At 58.7% G+C, this 18672-nt stretch overlaps 1 protein-coding gene across 1 annotated transcript in view; it reads left to right on the forward strand.

The window, feature by feature from the left end:
• The window catches only part of SF3B2 (splicing factor 3b subunit 2), a gene marked incomplete at its 5' end in the record, with an annotated part of 46115 nt that extends 30658 nt beyond the window's left edge, over positions 1-15457 (forward strand). Inside the window, 6 exons of the mRNA XM_082300266.1 lie at positions 364-471; positions 5503-5645; positions 10854-10955; positions 13008-13107; positions 14430-14615; positions 15156-15457. Coding sequence (XP_082156392.1) covers positions 364-471; positions 5503-5645; positions 10854-10955; positions 13008-13107; positions 14430-14615; positions 15156-15227 — 711 coding nt within the window. The 3' untranslated portion in view covers positions 15228-15457. The remainder of the gene's footprint in view (positions 1-363; positions 472-5502; positions 5646-10853; positions 10956-13007; positions 13108-14429; positions 14616-15155) is intronic.
• Between the last annotated feature and the right edge of the window lie 3215 nt (positions 15458-18672).

Raw genomic sequence — 18672 nt, forward strand, 5'->3', positions numbered from 1 at the left:
GGGATTTGGGGTTTTTTTGGGAGGTTCCCTCGGGAGGGGGTGGGGGGGAGAGAATTTGGCCCTTTTGGGGTGGGGATTGGGGGGGATTTGGGGTCTGGGGGGGGTGGGGGGCACCTTTGGGTGGGGGGGTTCCCAATTGGGGTTCCCAAGGTGAATTTGGGGTCTTTGGGTGGGGGAGGGGTCCCAGAGATGTTTAAGGGGGGAGGGGCTCTCTAACCCCCACCCCCTCCCCCACCCCAGAGCTGTTCTTTTGGGGGATGGGGATGGATTTGGGGGGCTGGGGGTGACTTTGGGGGGGTCAGGAAAATTTGGGGGGGGGGGGGGGGTTCTTGACCCCTCCCTGACCCCCCCGGACCCCCCCAGGGCTGCTCCTTCGGGTACCACGCGGGGGGGTGGGGGAAGCCCCCCGTGGATGAGACGGGGAAGCCGCTCTACGGGGACGTGTTCGGCACCAACGCCGCCGAGTTCCAGGTGGGGCACCCCCCAAAAACCCCCCCAAAAACCCCCCCAAAAACCTCATCCCGAAATTTGGGGGAACATCGAATTCTTGAGGAATTCAAATCCCTGAAAATTCCCCCAAAAGTCCCCTGAAATCTGCCCCCAAATCCTCCCAAATCCCTCCCTGAACGATCCCTCCTCGGACCCCCAAATCCCCCTAAAATCCCCCCAAATCCCTCCCAAATGCGCCCCAAATTCCCCCCAAAATCCCCCCAAAATCCCCCCCAATCCTCCAAATCCCTCCCCAAAATCCCCCCAAACCCCTCAAAAATCCCCCCAAGAAAACCCCACCCCCAAATTCTTGAGGGACCCAAACCCCTCAAAAACCCCCCCAAAAACCTCATCCCGAAATTTGGGGGAACATCGAATTCTTGAGGAATTCAAATCCCTGAAAATTCCCCCAAAATCCCCCTGAAATTTGCCCCCAAATCCTCCCAAATTCCCCCCAAATCCCTCCCTGAACGATCCCTCCTCAAACCCCAAAATCCCCAAATCCCCCTAAAATCCCCCCAAATCCCTCCCAAAATTCCCCCCAAATTCCCCCCAAAATCCCCCCAAAATCCCCCCCAATCCTCCAAATCCCTCCCCAAAATCCCCCCAAACCCCTCAAAAATCCCCCCAAAAAAACCCCACCTCCAAATTCTTGAGGGACCCAAACCCCTCAAAAATCCCCCCAAAAACCTCATCCTGAAATTTGGGGGAACATCGAATTCTTGAGGAATTCAAATCCCTGAAAATTCCCCCAAAATCCCCCTGAAATTTGCCCCCAAATCCTCCCAAATTCCCCCCAAATCCCTCCCTGAACGATCCCTCCTCGGACCCCAAAATCCCCAAATCCCCCTAAAATCCCCCCAAATCCCTCCCAAAATTCCCCCCAAATTCCCCCCAAAACCCCCCCGAAATCTGCCCCCAAATCCTCCCAAATTCCCCCCAAATCCCTCCCCAAAATTCCCCCAAACCCCCCAAAAATCCCCCCAAAAACCTCATCCCGAAATTTGGGGGAACATCGAATTCTTGAGGAATTCAAATCCCTGAAAATTCCCCCCAAAAGCCCCCTGAAATCTGCCCCCAAATCCTCCCAAATTCCCCCCAAATCCTCCCAAATTCCCCCCAAATCCCTCCCTGAACGATCCCTCCTCGGACCTCAAAATCCCCAAATCCCCCTAAAATCCCCCCAAATCCCTCCCAAAAGCGCCCCAAATTCCCCAAATTCCCCCCAAAATCCCCCCCAATCCCCCAAATCCCCCCAAAATCCCCCCAAACTCCTCAAAAATCTCCCCAAAAAAACTCCACCCCCAAATTCTTGAGGGACCCAAACCCTTCAAAAATCCCCCCAAAAAACCTCATCCCAAAATCTGGGGGAGCATCGAATTCTTGAGGAATTCAAATCCCTGAAAATTCCCCCAAAACCCCCCTGAAATCTGCCCCCAAATCTGCCCCAAATTTCCCCAAAATCCCTCCAAAATCCCCCCAAAATTGCCCCAAATCTGCCTGCAAATCCCCTGAACCCCCAAAATCCCCAAAATTCCCCCCAAATCCCTCCCAAACCCTCCCAAAATCCCCCAAATCCCCCCCAAAATCCCCCCAAACCTCTCAAAAATCCCCCCAAAAACCTCATCCCGAAATTTGGGGGAGCATCGAATTCTTGAGGAATTCAAATCCTTGAAAATTCCCCCAAAAGCCCCCTGAAATCTGCCCCCAAATCCTCCCAAATTCCCCCCAAAAGCGCCCCAAAATTGCCCCAAATCCCCCCCAAAATTGCCCCAAATCCCCCCAAAATTGCCCTAAATCCCCCCCCAAATCCCCAAATTCCCCCCGCATCCCTCCCAAAATTCCCCCCAAATTCCCCCAAATCCCTCCCCAAAATCCCCCCAAACCCCCCAAAAATCCCCCCAAAAACCTCATCCCGAAATTTGGGGGAACATCGAATTCTTGAGGAATTCAAATCCCTGAAAATTCCCCCAAAATCCCCCTGAAATTTGCCCCCAAATCCTCCCAAATTCCCCCCAAATCCCTCCCTGAACGATCCCTCCTCGGACCCCAAAATCCCCAAATCCCCCTAAAATCCCCCCAAATCCCTCCCAAAATTCCCCCCAAATTCCCCCCAAAACCCCCCCGAAATCTGCCCCCAAATCCTCCCAAATTCCCCCCAAATCCCTCCCCAAAATCCCCCCAAACCCCCCAAAAATCCCCCCAAAAACCTCATCCCGAAATTTGGGGGAGCATCGAATTCTTGAGGAATTCAAATCCCTGAAAATTCCCCCCAAAATCCCCCTGAAATTTGCCCCCAAATCCTCCCAAATTCCCCCCAAATCCTCCCAAATTCCCCCCAAATCCCCCTAAAATCCCCCCAAATCCCTCCCAAAATTCCCCCCAAATTCCCCCCAAAACCCCCCCGAAATCTGCCCCCAAATCCTCCCAAATTCCCCCCAAATCCCTCCCCAAAATTCCCCCAAACCCCTCAAAAATCCCCCCAAAAACCTCATCCCGAAATTTGGGGGAACATCGAATTCTTGAGGAATTCAAATCCCTGAAAATTCCCCCAAAATGCCCCTGAAATTTGCCCCCAAATCCTCCCAAATTCCCCCCAAAAGCGCCCCAAAATTGCCCCAAATCCCCCCCAAAATTGCCCTAAATCCCCCTCCAAAATCCCCAAATTCCCCCCGCATCCCTCCCAAAATTCCCCCCAAATTCCCCCAAATCCCTCCCCAAAATCCCCCCAAACCCCCCAAAAATCCCCCCAAAAACCTCATCCCGAAATTTGGGGGAGCATCGAATTCTTGAGGAATTCAAATCCCTGAAAATTCCCCCAAAACCCCCCCTGAAATCTCCCCCCAAATCCTCCCAAATCCCTCCCTGAACGATCCCTCCTCGGACCTCAAAATCCCCAAATCCCCCTAAAATCCCCCCAAATCCCTCCCAAAAGCGCCCCAAATTCCCCAAATTCCCCCCAAAATCCCCCCCAATCCTCCAAATCCCTCCCCAAAATCCCCCCAAACCCCTCAAAAATCCCCCCAAAAATCCCCACCTCCAAATTCTTGAGGGACCCAAACCCCTCAAAAATCCCCCCAAAAACCTCATCCCGAAATTTGGGGGAACATCGAATTCTTGAGGAATTCAAATCCTTGAAAATTCCCCCAAAACCCCCCTGAAATCTGCCCCCAAATCCTCCCAAATTCCCCCCAAATCCCTCCCTGAACGATCCCTCCTCGGACCCCAAAATCCCCAAATCCCCCTAAAATCCCCCCAAATCCCTCCCAAAATTCCCCCCAAATTCCCCCCAAAACCCCCCCGAAATCTGCCCCCAAATCCTCCCAAATTCCCCCCAAATCCCTCCCCAAAATCCCCCCAAACCCCCCAAAAATCCCCCCAAAAACCTCATCCCGAAATTTGGGGGAGCATCGAATTCTTGAGGAATTCAAATCCCTGAAAATTCCCCCAAAATGCCCCTGAAATTTGCCCCCAAATCCTCCCAAATTCCCCCCAAAAGCGCCCCAAAATTGCCCCAAATCCCCCCAAAATTGCCCTAAATCCCCCCCCAAATCCCCAAATTCCCCCCGCATCCCTCCCAAAATTCCCCCCAAATTCCCCCAAATCCCCCCCAAAATCCCCCCAAACCCCTCAAAAATCCCCCCAAAAACCTCATCCCGAAATTTGGGGGAGCATCGAATTCTTGAGGAATTCAAATCCCTGAAAATTCCCCCCAAAAGTCCCCTGAAATTTGCCCCCAAATCCTCCCAAATTCCCCCCAAATCCCTCCCTGAACGATCCCTCCTCGGACCCCAAAATCCCCAAATCCCCCAAAAATCCCCCCAAATCCCTCCCAAAAGTGCCCCAAATTTCCCAAATTCCCCCCAAAATCCCCCCCAATCCTCCAAATCCCTCCCCAAAATCCCCCCAAACCCCTCAAAAATCCCCCCAAAAATCCCCACCTCCAAATTCTTGAGGGACCCAAACCCCTCAAAAATCCCCCCAAAAACCTCATCCCGAAATTTGGGGGAGCATCGAATTCTTGAGGAATTCAAATCCCTGAAAATTCCCCCAAAAGTCCCCTGAAATCTGCCCCCAAATCCTCCCAAATTCCCCCAAATCCTCCCAAATTCCCCCCAAATCCCTCCCTGAACGATCCCTCCTCGGACCTCAAAATCCCCAAATCCCCCTAAAATCCCCCCAAATCCCTCCCAAAATTCCCCCAAATTCCCCCAAAACCCCCCCGAAATCTGCCCCCAAATCCTCCCAAATTCCCCCCAAATCCCTCCCCAAAATTCCCCCAAACCCCTCAAAAATCCCCCCAAAAACCTCATCCCGAAATTTGGGGGAGCATCGAATTCTTGAGGAATTCAAATCCCTGAAAATTCCCCCCAAAAGCCCCCTGAAATTTGCCCCCAAATCCTCCCAAATTCCCCCCAAATCCCCCCCAAAATTGCCCCAAATCCCCCAAAATTGCCCTAAATCCCCCCCAAATCCCCAAATTCCCCCCGCATCCCTCCCAAAATTCCCCCCAAATTCCCCCAAATCCCTCCCCAAAATCCCCCCAAACCCCCCAAAAACCCCCCCAAAAACCTCATCCCAAAACTTGGGGGAACCTCAAATTCTTGAGGAATTCAAATCCCTGAAAAATTCCCCCAAAACCCCCCGAAATCTCCCCCCAAATCCTCCCAAATTCCCCCCAAATCCCCAAAATTTCCCCCCAAATCCCCCAAATTTTTCCCAAAATCGCCCCAAAATCCCCCCGAGTCCCCCCAAAATCACCAAATCCCCCCAATCCTCCCAAAATCCCCCAAATCTACCCCCAAATCCCCAAAATCCCCCCAAATCCCCCCCAAAATCCCCCCAAATTCCCCCCCAAACCCCCAAAATTCCCCCCAAATCCCTCCCAAAATCCCCCTAAATCCCCCCCAAACCCCCCAAAATCGCCAAATTCTCCCCCAAATCTCCCCCCAAATCCCTCCCAAAATGCCCCAAAATTACCAAATCCCCCCAAAATCCCCCAAAACCCCTCAGACCAAGGAGGAGGAGGAGGAGATCGACCGCACGCCCTGGGGGGAGCTGGAGCCCTCGGACGAGGAATCCTCGGAGGAGGAGGAGGAGGAGGAGAGCGACGAAGAGAAACCGGATGAGACCGGCTTCATCACCCCTGCGGACAGGTGGGCACCCCAAAAACCCGGCGGGGACCCCAAAAAACCCAGGGGGAGCCCAAAAAACCCAGGGGGACCCCAAAAGACTCCTTGGGACCCCAAAAAACCCAGGGGGAGCCCAAAAAACCCAGGGGGAGCCAAAAAACTCACTGGACCTTAAAAGACTTTGGAGGGACCCTAAAAACCCAGGGGGACCCCAAAAAACTCCTTGGGACCCCAGAAAACCCAGGGGGAGCTGAAAAAACCCAGGGGGACCCCAAAAAACTCACTGGGACCCCTAAAAAACCCAGGGGACCCCAAAAAACTCCTTGGGACCCTAAAAAACCCGGGGGGAGCTGAAAAAACCCAGGGGGACCCCAAAAGACTCCTTGGGACCCCAAAAAACCCAGGGGGAGCCCAAAAAACCCAGGGGAGCCCAAAAAACTCCTTGGGACCCCAAAAAACCCAGGGGGACCCCTAAAAACTCATTGGGACCCCAAAAAACCCGGGGGGACCCCAAAAAACTCATTGGGACCCCAAAAAACCCGGGGGGACCCCAAAAAACTCATTGGGACCCCAAAAAACCCAGGGAGACCCCAAAAAACTCATTGGGACCCAAAAAATCCCAGGGGGACCCCAAAAAATTCATTGGGACCCTAAAAAACCCAGGGGGACCCCAAAAAACCCAGGGGGAGCCAAAAAAAACTCCTTGGGACCCCTAAAAACCCAGGGGAAGCCAAAAAATTCATTGGGACCCAAAAAAACCCAGGGGGAGCCAAAAAACTCCTTGGGACATTAAAAGACTTGGAGGGACCCTAAAAACCTGGGAGGGACCCCAAAAACTCATTGGGACCCCAAAAAACCCAGGGGGAGCCCAGAAAACCCAGGGGGACCCCAAAAAACTCCTTGGGACCCCAAAAAATCCCGGGGGGACCCCAAAAAACTCCTTGGGACCCAAAAAAACCCAGGGGGACCCCAAAAAACTCATTGGGACCCAAAAAATCCCGGGGGGACCCCAAAAAACTCCTTGGGACCCCAAAAAATCCCGGGGGGACCCCAAAAAACTCCTTGGGACCCAAAAAAACCCAGGGGGACCCCAAAAAACTCATTGGGACCCAAAAAATCCCGGGGGGACCCCAAAAAACTCATTGGGACCCTAAAAAACCCGGGGGGACCCCAAAAAACTCATTGGGACCCCAAAAAAACCCGGGGGGACCCCAAAAAACTCATTGGGACCTTAAAAGACTTGGAGGGACCCTAAAAACCTGGGAAGGACCCCAAAAACTCATTGGGACCCCAAAAAGCCCAGGGGGAGCCCAAAAAACCCAGGGGGACCCCAAAAAACTCATTGAGACCCCAAAAAACCCAGGGGGAGCCAAAAAAACTCATTGGGACCCTAAAAAACCTGGGGGGACCCCAAAAAATTCATTGGGACCCTAAAAAACCTGGGGGGACCCCAAAAAACTCCTTGGGACCCAAAAAATCCCAGGGGGACCCCAAAAAACTCATTGGGACCCCAAAAAACCCAGGGAGACCCCAAAAAACTCCTTGGGACCCAAAAAATCCCAGGGGGACCCCAAAAAACCCAGGGAGGGACCCCAAAAAATTCATTGGGACCCCAAAAAACCCAGGGGGACCCCAAAAAACTCATTGAGACCCCAAAAACCCAGGGGGACCCCAAAAAACTCCTTGGGACCCCAAAAAACCTGGGGGGAGCCCAAAAAACTCATTGGGACCCCAAAAAACCCGGGGGACCCCAAAAATTCATTGGGACCCAAAAAAACCCGGGGGGACCCCAAAAAATTCATTGGGACCCAAAAAAACCCAGGGGGACCCCAAAAAACTCCTTGGGACCCCAAAAAACCCAGGGAGACCCCAAAAAACTCCTTGGGACCCCTAAAAACCCGGGGGGACCCCAAAAAACTCCTTGGGACCCCAAAAAAACCCAGGGAGACCCCAAAAAACTCCTTGGGACCCCTAAAAACCCGGGGAGAGCTGAAAAAACTCATTGGGACCCCAAAAATCCCAGGGGGAGCCCAAAAATTCATTGGGACCCCAAAAAACCCGGGGGGACCCCAAAAACTCATTGGGACCTTAAAAGACTTGGAGGGACCCTAAAAACCTGGGAAGGACCCCAAAAACTCATTGGGACCCCAAAAAGCCCAGGGGGATCCCAGAAAACCCAGGGGGAGCCCAAAAAACTCATTGGGACCCAAAAAATCCCGGGGGGACCCCAAAAAACTCCTTGGGACCCCAAAAAACTCATTGGGACCTTAAAAGACTTGGAGGGACCCTAAAAACCTGGGAGGGACCCCAAAAACTCCTTGGGACCCAAAAAATCCCAGGGGGACCCCAAAAAACTCATTGGGACCCCAAAAAACCCAGGGGGACCCCAAAAAACTCCTTGGGACCCAAAAAATCCCAGGGGGACCCCAAAAAACTCCTTGGGACCCCTAAAAACCCAGGGAGACCCCAAAAAACCCAGGGGGACCCCAAAAAACTCATTGAGACCCCAAAAAACCCAGGGGGAGCCAAAAAAACTCCTTGGGACCCAAAAAATCCCAGGGGGACCCCAAAAAACTCCTTGGGACCCCTAAAAACCCAGGGAGACCCCAAAAAACCCAGGGGGACCCCAAAAAACTCATTGGGACCCCAAAAAACCCAGGGAGACCCCAAAAAACTCCTTGGGACCCAAAAAATCCCAGGGGGACCCCAAAAAACCCAGGGAGGGACCCCAAAAAATTCATTGGGACCCTAAAAAACCCAGGGGGACCCTAAAAAACTCCTTGGGACCCCAAAAAACCCAGGGGGACCCCAAAAAACTCATTGGGACCCCAAAAAACCCAGGGGGACCCCAAAAAACTCCTTGGGACCCAAAAAATCCCAGGGGGACCCCAAAAAACTCCTTGGGACCCAAAAAAACCCGGGGGGACCCCAAAAAACTCCTTGGGACCCCAAAAAACCCAGGGAGACCCCAAAAAACCCAGGGGGACCCCAAAAAACTCATTTGGACCCCAAAAAACCCAGGGGGAGCCAAAAAAACTCATTGGGACCCCAAAAATCCCAGGGGGACCCCAAAAAATTCATTGGGACCCTAAAAAACCTGGGGGGACCCCAAAAAACTCATTGGGACCTTAAAAGACTTGGAGGGACCCTAAAAACCTGGGAGGGACCCCAAAAACTCATTGGGACCCCAGAAAACCCAGGGGGAGCTGTAAAAACCCAGGGGGACCCCAAAAAACTCACTGGGACCCCTAAAAACCCAGGGGGACCCCAAAAAATTCATTGGGACCCTAAAAAACTCCTTGGGACCCCAAAAAACCCAGGGGGACCCCAAAAAACTCATTGGGACCCCAAAAAACCCAGGGGGGACCCCAAAAAACTCCTTGGGACCCAAAAAATCCCAGGGGGACCCCAAAAAACTCATTGGGACCCTAAAAAACCTGGGGGGAGCCCAAAAAACTCATTGGGACCCCTAAAAACCCAGGGGGACCCCAAAAAACTCCTTGGGACCCCAAAAATCCAGGGGGACCCCAAAAACCCCAGGGGGACCCAAAAAATCTTGGGGGGAGCCCAAAAATTTGGAGGGACCCTAAAAAACCCAGGGGACCCCAAAAAATTCATTGGGACCCCAAAAAAACCTGGGAGAGACCCCAAAAACTCATTGGGACCCCAAAAACCTGGGGTTTTGGGGTGCCCCCGAGTTTTTGGGGTCTCCTCCGAGGTTTTGGGGTCCCCCCCTCAGTTTTTGGGGTCCCCCCCAGTTTTTGGGGTTGCCCCCGAGGTTTTTGGGGTCCCCCCGAGTTTCTGGGATTCCCCCCCAGTTTTTGGGGGTGCCCCCGGCGTTTTGGGGTGCCCCCGGAGTTTTTGGGATCCCCCCCCTAGTTTTTGGGGTGCCCCCGAGGTTTTGGGGTCCCCCGGAGTTTTTGGGGTCCCCCCCCGTTTTTGGGATCCCCCTGAGTTTTTGGGATTCCCCCGGAGTTTTTGGGGTCCCCCCGGAGTTTTTGGGGTCCCCCCCAGTTTTTGGGATCCCCCCGGAGTTTTTGGGATCCCCCTGAGTTTTTGGCCCCCTCCCCTGAGTTTTTTGGGATCCCCCCGAGGTTTTGGGATCCCCCCCCAGTTTTTGGGGTGCCCCCGACGTTTTGGGTCCCCCCGGAGCTTTTGGGGTCCCCCCGAGTTTTTGGGGTCCCCCCCAGTTTCTGGGATCCCCCCGGAGTTTTTGGGGTCCCCCCGAGTTTTTTGCCCCCCCCCCCGGAGTTTTTGGGGTCCCCCGGAGTTTCTGGGATCCCCTCCGAGGTTTTGGGGTGCCCCCCGACGTTTTGGGGTCCCCCCCGAGGGTTTGGGATCTCCCCCGAGGTTTTGGGGTTCCCCCCCGAGTTTCTGGGATCCCCCTGGAGTTTTTTGCCCCCCCCGGAGTTTTTGGGATCCCCCCAAGTTTTTTGCCCCCCCCCCGAGGTTTTGGGGTCCCCCCGGAGTTTTTTGCCCCCCACCCGGAGTTTTTGGGGTCCCCCGGAGTTTCTGGGATCCCCTCCGAGGTTTTGGGGTGTCCCCCGAGGTTTTTGGGTCCCCCCCAATTTCTGGGACCCCCCCAAGTTTTTTGCCCCCCCCGAGGTTTTGGGATCCCCCCGGAGTTTTTTGCCCTCCCCGGAGTTTCTGGGATCCCCCCTGAGTTTTTTGGGGTCCCCCCGGAGTTTTTGGGGTCCCCCCCCGTTTTTGGGATCCCCCCGAGTTTTTGGGATTCCCCCGAGTTTTTGGGGTCCCCCCGGAGTTTTTGGGATCCCCCTGAGTTTTTGGCCCCCTCCCCTGAGTTTTTTGGGATCACCCCGAGGTTTTGGGATCCCCCCCCAGTTTTTGGGGTGCCCCCGACGTTTTGGGTCCCCCCGGAGCTTTTGGGGTCCCCCCGGAGCTTTTGGGGTCCTCCGGAGTTTCTGGGATCTCCTCCGAGGTTTTGGGGTTCCCCCCCAGTTTTTGGGGTGCCCCCGACGTTTTGGGTCCCCCCGGAGCTTTTGGGGTCCCCCCGGAGCTTTTGGGGTCCTCCGGAGTTTCTGGGATCCCCTCCGAGGTTTTGGGGTTCCCCCCCAGTTTCTGGGATCCCCCCCGAGTTTTTGGGATCCCCCCCGAGTTTTTTGCCCCCCCCCCCGAGGTTTTGGGGTCCCCCCGGAGTTTTTTGCCCCCCTCCCGAGTTTTTGGGGTGCCCCGGAGTTTTTGGGGTGCCCCCTGAGCCTGCCCTCCCCCCAGCGGGTTGATCACCCCGGGCGGTTTCTCCTCGGTGCCGGCCGGGATGGAGACCCCGGAGCTGATCGAGCTCCGCAAGAAGAAAATCGAGGAGGCCATGGACGGGTGAGGGGGGATTTGGGGGATTTTGGGGGGGATTTGGGGATTTTGGAGGGGGTTTGGGGGGGATTGGGGGCATTTGAGGGGTTTTGGGGGGGGGATTTGAAGGGTTTTGGGGGGATTTGGGGGGATTTGGGGGGCTCAGGGCGGGATTTGGGGGGGATTTTGGGGGGATTTGAGGGGTTTGGGGGGAATTTGAGGGGATTTGGGAGGGTTTGGGGGGCTCAGAGCAAGTTTTGAGGGGATTTGGGGGGCTCAGGGAGGGGTTTGGGGGGGATTTGGGGGGAATTGGGAGTTTTGGAGGGATTTGAGGGGTTTTGAGGGGATTTGGGGGGCTCAGGGAGGGATTTGGGGGGGATTTTGGGGGGATTTGAGGGGTTTGGGGGGATTTTGGGGGGATTTGGGGATTTTGGGGGGGTTTGGGGGCATTTGAGGGGTTTGGGGGGGATTTGGGGGGATTTGAGGGGCTCAGGGAGGGGTTTGGGGGGCTCAGAGGGAGTTTTGGGGGGATTTGGGGGGCTCAGGGAGGGATTTGGGGGGATTTTGGGAGTTTTGGGGGGAGTTTGGGGGGCTCAGGGAGGGATTTGGGGGGATTTTGGGGGGATTTGAGGGGTTTGGGGGGGATTTTGGGGGGATTTGGGAAGGATTTGAGGGGCTCAGGGAGGGGTTTGGGGGGGATTGGGGGGCTCAGAGCGAGTTTTGGGGGGATTTGAGGGGTTTTGGGGGGATTTGGGGGGCTCAAGGAGGGATTTTGAGGGGTTTTGGGGGGATTTTGAGGGGATTTGGGGGGCTCAGGGAGGGGTTTGGGGGGGATTTGAGGGGATTTGGGGGGCTCAGAGCAAAATTTGGGGGGATTTCAGGGGATTTTGGGGGGTTCAGGGAGGGGGTTTGGGAGGATTTTGGGGTCTTGGGGGATTGGGGGGAGTTTTGGGGGGATTTGAGGGGTTTTGGGGGGTGTTTGGGGATATTTGGGAGGGATTTGGGGGGATTTGGGGCGATTGGGGGGCTCAGAGCGAGTTTTGGGGGGGTTGGGGGCTCAGAGCAATTTTGGGGGGGATTTGAAGGGGTTTTGGGGGGATTTGGGAGACTCAGAGAGAGTTTTGGGGGGATTTGGGAAGGATTTGGGGGGCTCAGGGAGGGGTTTGGGAGGGATTTTGGGGGATTGGGGGCAGTTTTGGGGGGGTTTGGGGGGATTTGGGGGGCTCAGGGAGGGGTTTTGGGGGGATTTCAGAGGATTTGAAGAGATTTTGGAGGGCTCAAGGAGGGGGTTGGCGGGGACTTGGGGATTTTGGGGGGATTTGGGGGGCTCAGGGAGGGATTTGGGGGGATTTGAGGGGTTTTGGGGGGATTTGGGAGGGATTTGGGGGGCTCAGAGGGAGTTTTGGGGGGATTTGAGGGGTTTTGGGGGGGATTTGGGAGGGATTTGGGGGACTCAGGGAGTTTTGGGGGGATTTAGGGGGATTTTGGGGGGGCTGGGAGGGTCAAGGCACAGAGATTGTGGGGTGGGGGCTTACTGGGAGAAATGGGGGGGTCCTGGGGGGGATTTTGGGGTGCTGGGGAGGGATTTTGGGGTGCAGGGGGGGATTTTGGGGTCCTGAGGGGGGATTTTGGGGTGCTTGGGGAGGGATTTTGGGGTCCTGAGGGGGGATTTTGGGGTGCTGGGGAGGGATTTTGGGGTCGTGAGGGGGATTTTGGGGTGCTTGGGGAGGGATTTTGGGGTCCTGAGGGGGATTTTGGGGTCGTGAGGGGGATTTTGGGGTGCTTGGGGAGGGATTTTGGGGTCGTGAGGGGGATTTTGGGGTCCTGGGGGGGATTTTGGGGTCCTGGGGAGGGATTTGGGGTCGTGAGGGGGATTTTGGGGTCCTGGGGGGGATTTTGGGGTGCTTGGGGAGGGATTTTGGGGTCCTGAGGGGGGATTTTGGGGTGCAGGGTGGGGGTTTAGGGCCTGGGGGTTTTTTTATTTTTGGGAGGGGGTTTGGGGGGATTTTTGGTGGGGATTTTGGAGCCCTGGGCCCCTCCCCCCACCCATCGAGACCCCCTCCCCCCCCCCCAAAAAAGGAGCGAGACCCCCCAGCTGTTCACGGTGGTCCCCGAAAAACGCACGGCGACCGTGGGGACGGCCATGATGGGCTCCACCCACATCTACGACATGTCCGCGGTGAGACCCCCCCCAAAATCCACCCCAAAAACCCCCCTGGGACCCCAAAAACCCCCCTGGGACCCCAAAATTCACCCCCAAAACCCCCCTGGGACCCCAAAATCCCCCTGGGACCCCAAAATTCACCCCCAAAAACCCCCCTGGGACCCCAAAAACCCCCCTGGGACCCCAAAATCCACCCCCAAAGAACCCAGGGACCCCAAAATCCCCCTGGGACCCCAAAATATCCCCCTAAAACCCCCCTGGGACCCCAAAATCCACCCCCAAAAACCCCCCTAGGACCCCAAAATCCCCCTGGGACCCCAAAATCCACCCCCAAAGAACCCTGGAACCCCAAAATATCCCCCTAAAACCCCCCTGGGACCCCAAAAACCCCCCTAGGACCTCAAAATCCACCCCAAAAACCCCCCTAGGACCCCAAAATCCACCCCAAAAACCCCCCTAGGACCCCAATATCCACCCCAAATCCCCTCCAGGGACCCCAAACTCCCTCCCAGGGGGGCTCTGGCTCCCCCAGGTTTTGGGGCCACGGGAGTTGGTGGCCGAGTGGGGGGGTGGCGGTGACGCTGTCCCCGTGTCACCCACCCGTGTCACCCACGTCACCCAGACCCGGGGGTGGTGGTGACGCTGTCCCCGTGTCACCCATGTCACCCACCCGTGTCACCCACGTCACCCACATCTCCCGTGTCACCCATGTCACCCAGACTCGGGGGTGGCAGTGGCACTGTCCCCGCGTCACCCACGTCACCCATGTCACCCATGTCACCCGTGTCACCCACCCGTGTCACCCACGTCACCCAGACCCAGCGGGTGGCAGTGGCGCTGTCCCCGTGTCACCCATGTCACTGATGTCACCCGTGTCACCCACCCGTGTCACCCAGGTGTCACCCAGCCCCAGGGGTGGCCGTGGCGCTGTCCCCGTGTCCCCCAGGTGCCCCCCAGGTGTCACCCAGCCCCAGGGGTGGCCGTGGCGCTGTCCCCGTGTCCCCCAGGTGCCCCCCAGGTGTCACCCAGCCCCAGGGGTGGCCGTGGCGCTGTCCCCGTGTCCCCCAGGTGCCCCCCAGGTGTCCCCCAGCCCCAGGGGTGGCCGTGGCACTGTCCCCGTGTCCCCCAGGTGCCCCCCAGGTGTCACCCAGCCCCAGGGGTGGCCGTGGTGCTGTCCCCGTGTCCCCCAGGTGCCCCCCAGGTGTCACCCAGCCCCAGGGGTGGCCGTGGTGCTGTCCCCGTGTCCCCCAGGTGCCCCCCAGGTGTCACCCAGCCCCAGGGGTGGCCGTGGCACTGTCCCCGTGCCCCCCAGGTGTCACCCGTGTCCCCTGTGGCAGGTGATGGGCCGCAAGGGCCCGGTGGCCGAGGCTCAGGGCGTGGAGGTGGCGCTGGCCCCCGAGGAGCTGGAGCTGGACCCCACGGCCATGACGCAGAAGTACGAGGAGCACGTGCGCGAGCAGCAGGCGCAGGTGGAGAAGGAGGACTTCAGCGACATGGTGGCCGAGCACGCGGCCAAGCAGAAGGTGAGGGTGGCACCCCTGGCACCCTGACCCCTCACTGACCCCTCACTGACCCCTCCTGTGTCCCTGTGACCTCCCTGTCCCCTCACTGACCCCTCACTGGCCCCTCACTGGCCCCTCCCGTGTCCCTGTGACCTCCCTGTCCTCTCCTTGGCCCCTCCCTGGCCCCTCCCATGTCCCTGTGACCCCCTGTGACCCCCCTGGCTTCTCCCTGACCCCTCCCTGACCCCTCCCTGACCCCTCCCGTGTGCCTGTGACCCCCTGTGACCCCTCACTGACCCCTCACTGACCCCTCCTTGTCCCCTCCTGTGTCCCTGTGACCCCCCTGTCCCCTCCCTGTCCCCTCCCTGTCCCCCCCGTGTCCCCCCTGACCCCTGGTGACCCCTCTGTCCCCTCCGTGTCCCCCCTGACCCCTGGTGACCCCCAGTGACCCCGCTGTCCCCTCCGTGTCCCCTCTGTCCCCCCTGACCCCTGGTGACCCCCGCTGACCCCGCTGTCCCCTCTGACCCTTGGTGACCCCTCTGTCCCTCCATGTCCCCGCAGCAGAAGAAGCGGAAGGCGCAGCCCCAGGACGCCCGCGGCGGGGGCAAGAAGTACAAGGAGTTCAAGTTTTAGATGTCCCCGATGCCACCGCGGCGTCACCGCCCCGTCACCGCCCGCGCCGGCCGCTGCCACCCCCGCGGGGGGGCTGCTGCCACCCTGGCACCGGGGGCTGTCCCCCCCTCGCTGCCACCCGGCTGTTGGGGACAGGGCGGGGTCCCTGTTCCTGTCCCCGTCCTTGTCCCCGGCGTTGTCCCCACCTCGTCCCCGTTGTTCTGTAAATAAAAGGTGGCGTCCCCACCACAGCCCGCGGCTCTGCCTGGTGGCATCGAGGTCACCGTGGCACCCGGGTCACCGTGGCACTGGGATGTGGCACTGAGGTCACCATGGTCACTGTGTCACCGGGATGTGGCACCGAGGTCACCGTGGCACCAAGGTGTGGCACTGAGGTCACCGTGGTCACTGTGTCACCGGGATGTGGCACCGAGGGTCACCGTGGCACCAGGGTGTGGCACTGAGGTCACCATGGTCACTGTGTCACCAGGATGTGGCACCGAGGTCACCGTGACACCGGGATGTGGCACCGAGGTCACCGTGGCACCGGGATGTGGCACTGAGGTCACCATGGTCACTGTGTCACCAGGATGTGGCACCGAGGTCACCGTGACACCGGGATGTGGCACCGAGGTCACCGTGGCACCGGGATGTGGCACTGAGGTCACCATGGTCACTGTGTCACCAGGATGTGGCACCGAGGTCACCGTGGCACCAGGGTGTGGCACCGAGGTCACCGTGGCACCAAGGTGTGGCACTGAGGTCACCATGGTCACTGTGTCACCGGGATGTGGCACCGAGGTCACCATGGTCACTGTGTCACCGGGATGTGGCACTGAGGTCACCGTGGTCACTGTGTCACCGGGATGTGGCACCGAGGTCACCGTGGCACCAGGGTGTGGCACTGAGGTCACCGTGGCACTGGGATGTGGCACCAAGGGTCACCGTGGCACCGGGATGTGGCACTGAGGTCACTGTGGTCACTGTGTCACCGGGATGTGCCACCGAGGGTCACCGTGGCACCGGGATGTGGCACTGAGGTCACCGTGGCACCAAGGTGTGGCACTGAGGTCACCATGGTCACTGTGTCACCGGGATGTGGCACCGAGGTCACCGTGGCACCAGGGTGTGGCACTGAGGTCACCGTGGTCATTCTGTCACCGGGATGTGGCACCGAGGGTCACCGTGGCACTGAGGTCACCATGGTCACTGTGTCACCGGGATGTGGCACTGAGGTCACCATGGTCACTGTGTCACCGGGATGTGGCACCGAGGTCACCGTGGCACCGGGATGTGGCACTGAGGTCACCATGGTCACTGTGTCACCGGGATGTGGCACCGAGGTCACCGTGGCACCGGGATGTGGCACTGAGGTCACCGTGGTCACTCTGTCACCGGGATCTGGCACTGAGGTCACCGTGGCACCAAGGTGTGGCACTGAGGTCACCGTGGTCACTGTGTCACCGGGATGTGGCACCGAGGGTCACCGTGGCACCAAAGTGTGGCACTGAGGTCACCGTGGTCATTCTGTCACCGGGATGTGGCACTGAGGTCACCGTGGCACCAGGATGTGGCACCAAGGGTCACCGTGGCACCGGGATGTGGCACTGAGGTCACCATGGTCACTGTGTCACCGGGATGTGGCACCGAGGTCACCGTGGCACCGGGATGTGGCACTGAGGTCACCGTGGTCACTGTGTCACCGGGATGTGGCACCGAGGGTCACCGTGGCACCAGGATGTGGCACTGAGGTCACCGTGACACCGGGATGTGGCACCGAGGTCACCGTGGCACCGGGATGTGGCACTGAGGTCACCATGGTCACTGTGTCACCAGGATGTGGCACCGAGGTCACCGTGACACCGGGATGTGGCACCGAGGTCACCGTGGCACCGGGATGTGGCACTGAGGTCACCATGGTCACTGTGTCACCAGGATGTGGCACCGAGGTCACCGTGGCACCAGGGTGTGGCACCGAGGTCACCGTGGCACCAAGGTGTGGCACTGAGGTCACCATGGTCACTGTGTCACCGGGATGTGGCACTGAGGTCACCGTGGTCACTGTGTCACCGGGATGTGGCACCGAGGTCACCGTGGCACCGGGATGTGGCACTGAGGTCACCATGGTCACTGTGTCACCGGGATGTGGCACTGAGGTCACCGTGGCCATTCTGTCACCGGGATCTGGCACCGAGGTCACTGTGGCACCAAGGTGTGGCACTGAGGTCACCGTGGCACCAGGGTGTGGCACTGAGGTCACCATGGTCACTGTGTCACCGGGATGTGGCACCGAGGTCACCGTGGCCCCCAGGTCACTGTGGCACTGGGATGTGGCACGGTGTCCCCAAGGTCCCTGTGCCATTGGGGTGTGTCCCTGAGGTCCCTGTGTCACTGGGATGTGTCACCATGGCACCAGGATGTGGCACTGTGTCCCCAAGGTCCCCAAGGTCCCTGGGTCCCCGAGGTCCCCGTGTCCCTGGGATGTGACAGTGAGGTCCCCGTGTCCCCAGGACGTGGCACCGAGGTCATCATGTCACTGGGACATGGCACCGTGTCCCCAAGGTCCCTGTGTCCCCGGGACATGGCACCGAGGTCATTGTGTCACCAGGATGGGTGCTGACGTCCCTGTGTCACCAGGACGCGTCCCTGAGGTCCCTGTGTCCCCAGGACATGGCACTGTGTCCCCAAGGTCCCCAAAGTCCCTGGGTCCCCGACGTCCCCGTGTCCCTGGGATGTGACAGTGAGGTCCCCGTGTCCCCAGGACGTGGCACCGAGGTCATCATGTCACTGGGACATGGCACCGTGTCCCCAAGGTCCCTGTGTCCCCGGGACATGGCACCGAGGTCATTGTGTCACCAGGATGGGTGCTGACGTCCCTGTGTCCCCAGGACATGGCACGGTGTCCCCAAGGTCCCCGTGTCCCTGGCATGTGACAGTGAGGTCCCCGTGTCCCCAGGACATGGCACCGAGCTCACCGTGGCACCGGGACATGGCACCGTGTCCCCAAGATCCCTGTGTCACCGGGATGTGTCCCCGAGGCCACCGTGTCCCTGTGTCCCAGCAGCTCTGCTCACCCGCTGTCACCTCGTCCCCAGTGTCCCCCTGTCCCCACGCTCCGGCCCGGCAGCTCGGTGCCGGTGTCCCCCTGTGTCCCCCTGTCCTGTCCCAGTGTCCCCCTGTCCCCCTGTCCCAGTGTCCCCCTGTCCTCCTGTCCCAATGTCCCCCTGTGTCCCCCTGTCCCCCTGTCCCTGTGTCCCCCTGTCCCTGTGTCCCCCTGTCCCCCTCTGTCCCCCTGTCCTGTCCCCGTGTCCCCGTGTCCCCCTGTCCCCGTGTCCCCCTGTCCCTGTGTCCCCCTGTCCCCCTGTGTCCCCCTGTCCTGTCCCAGTGTCCCCCTGTCCTGTCCCCGTGTCCCCGTGTCCCCCTGTCCCAGTGTCCCCCTGTCGCTGCTGTCCCCAACCCCCGGGAC

Source organism: Coloeus monedula (assembly GCF_965178545.1).
Source record: "Coloeus monedula genome assembly, chromosome: 39".
Classification (NCBI taxonomy): domain Eukaryota; kingdom Metazoa; phylum Chordata; class Aves; order Passeriformes; family Corvidae; genus Coloeus; species Coloeus monedula.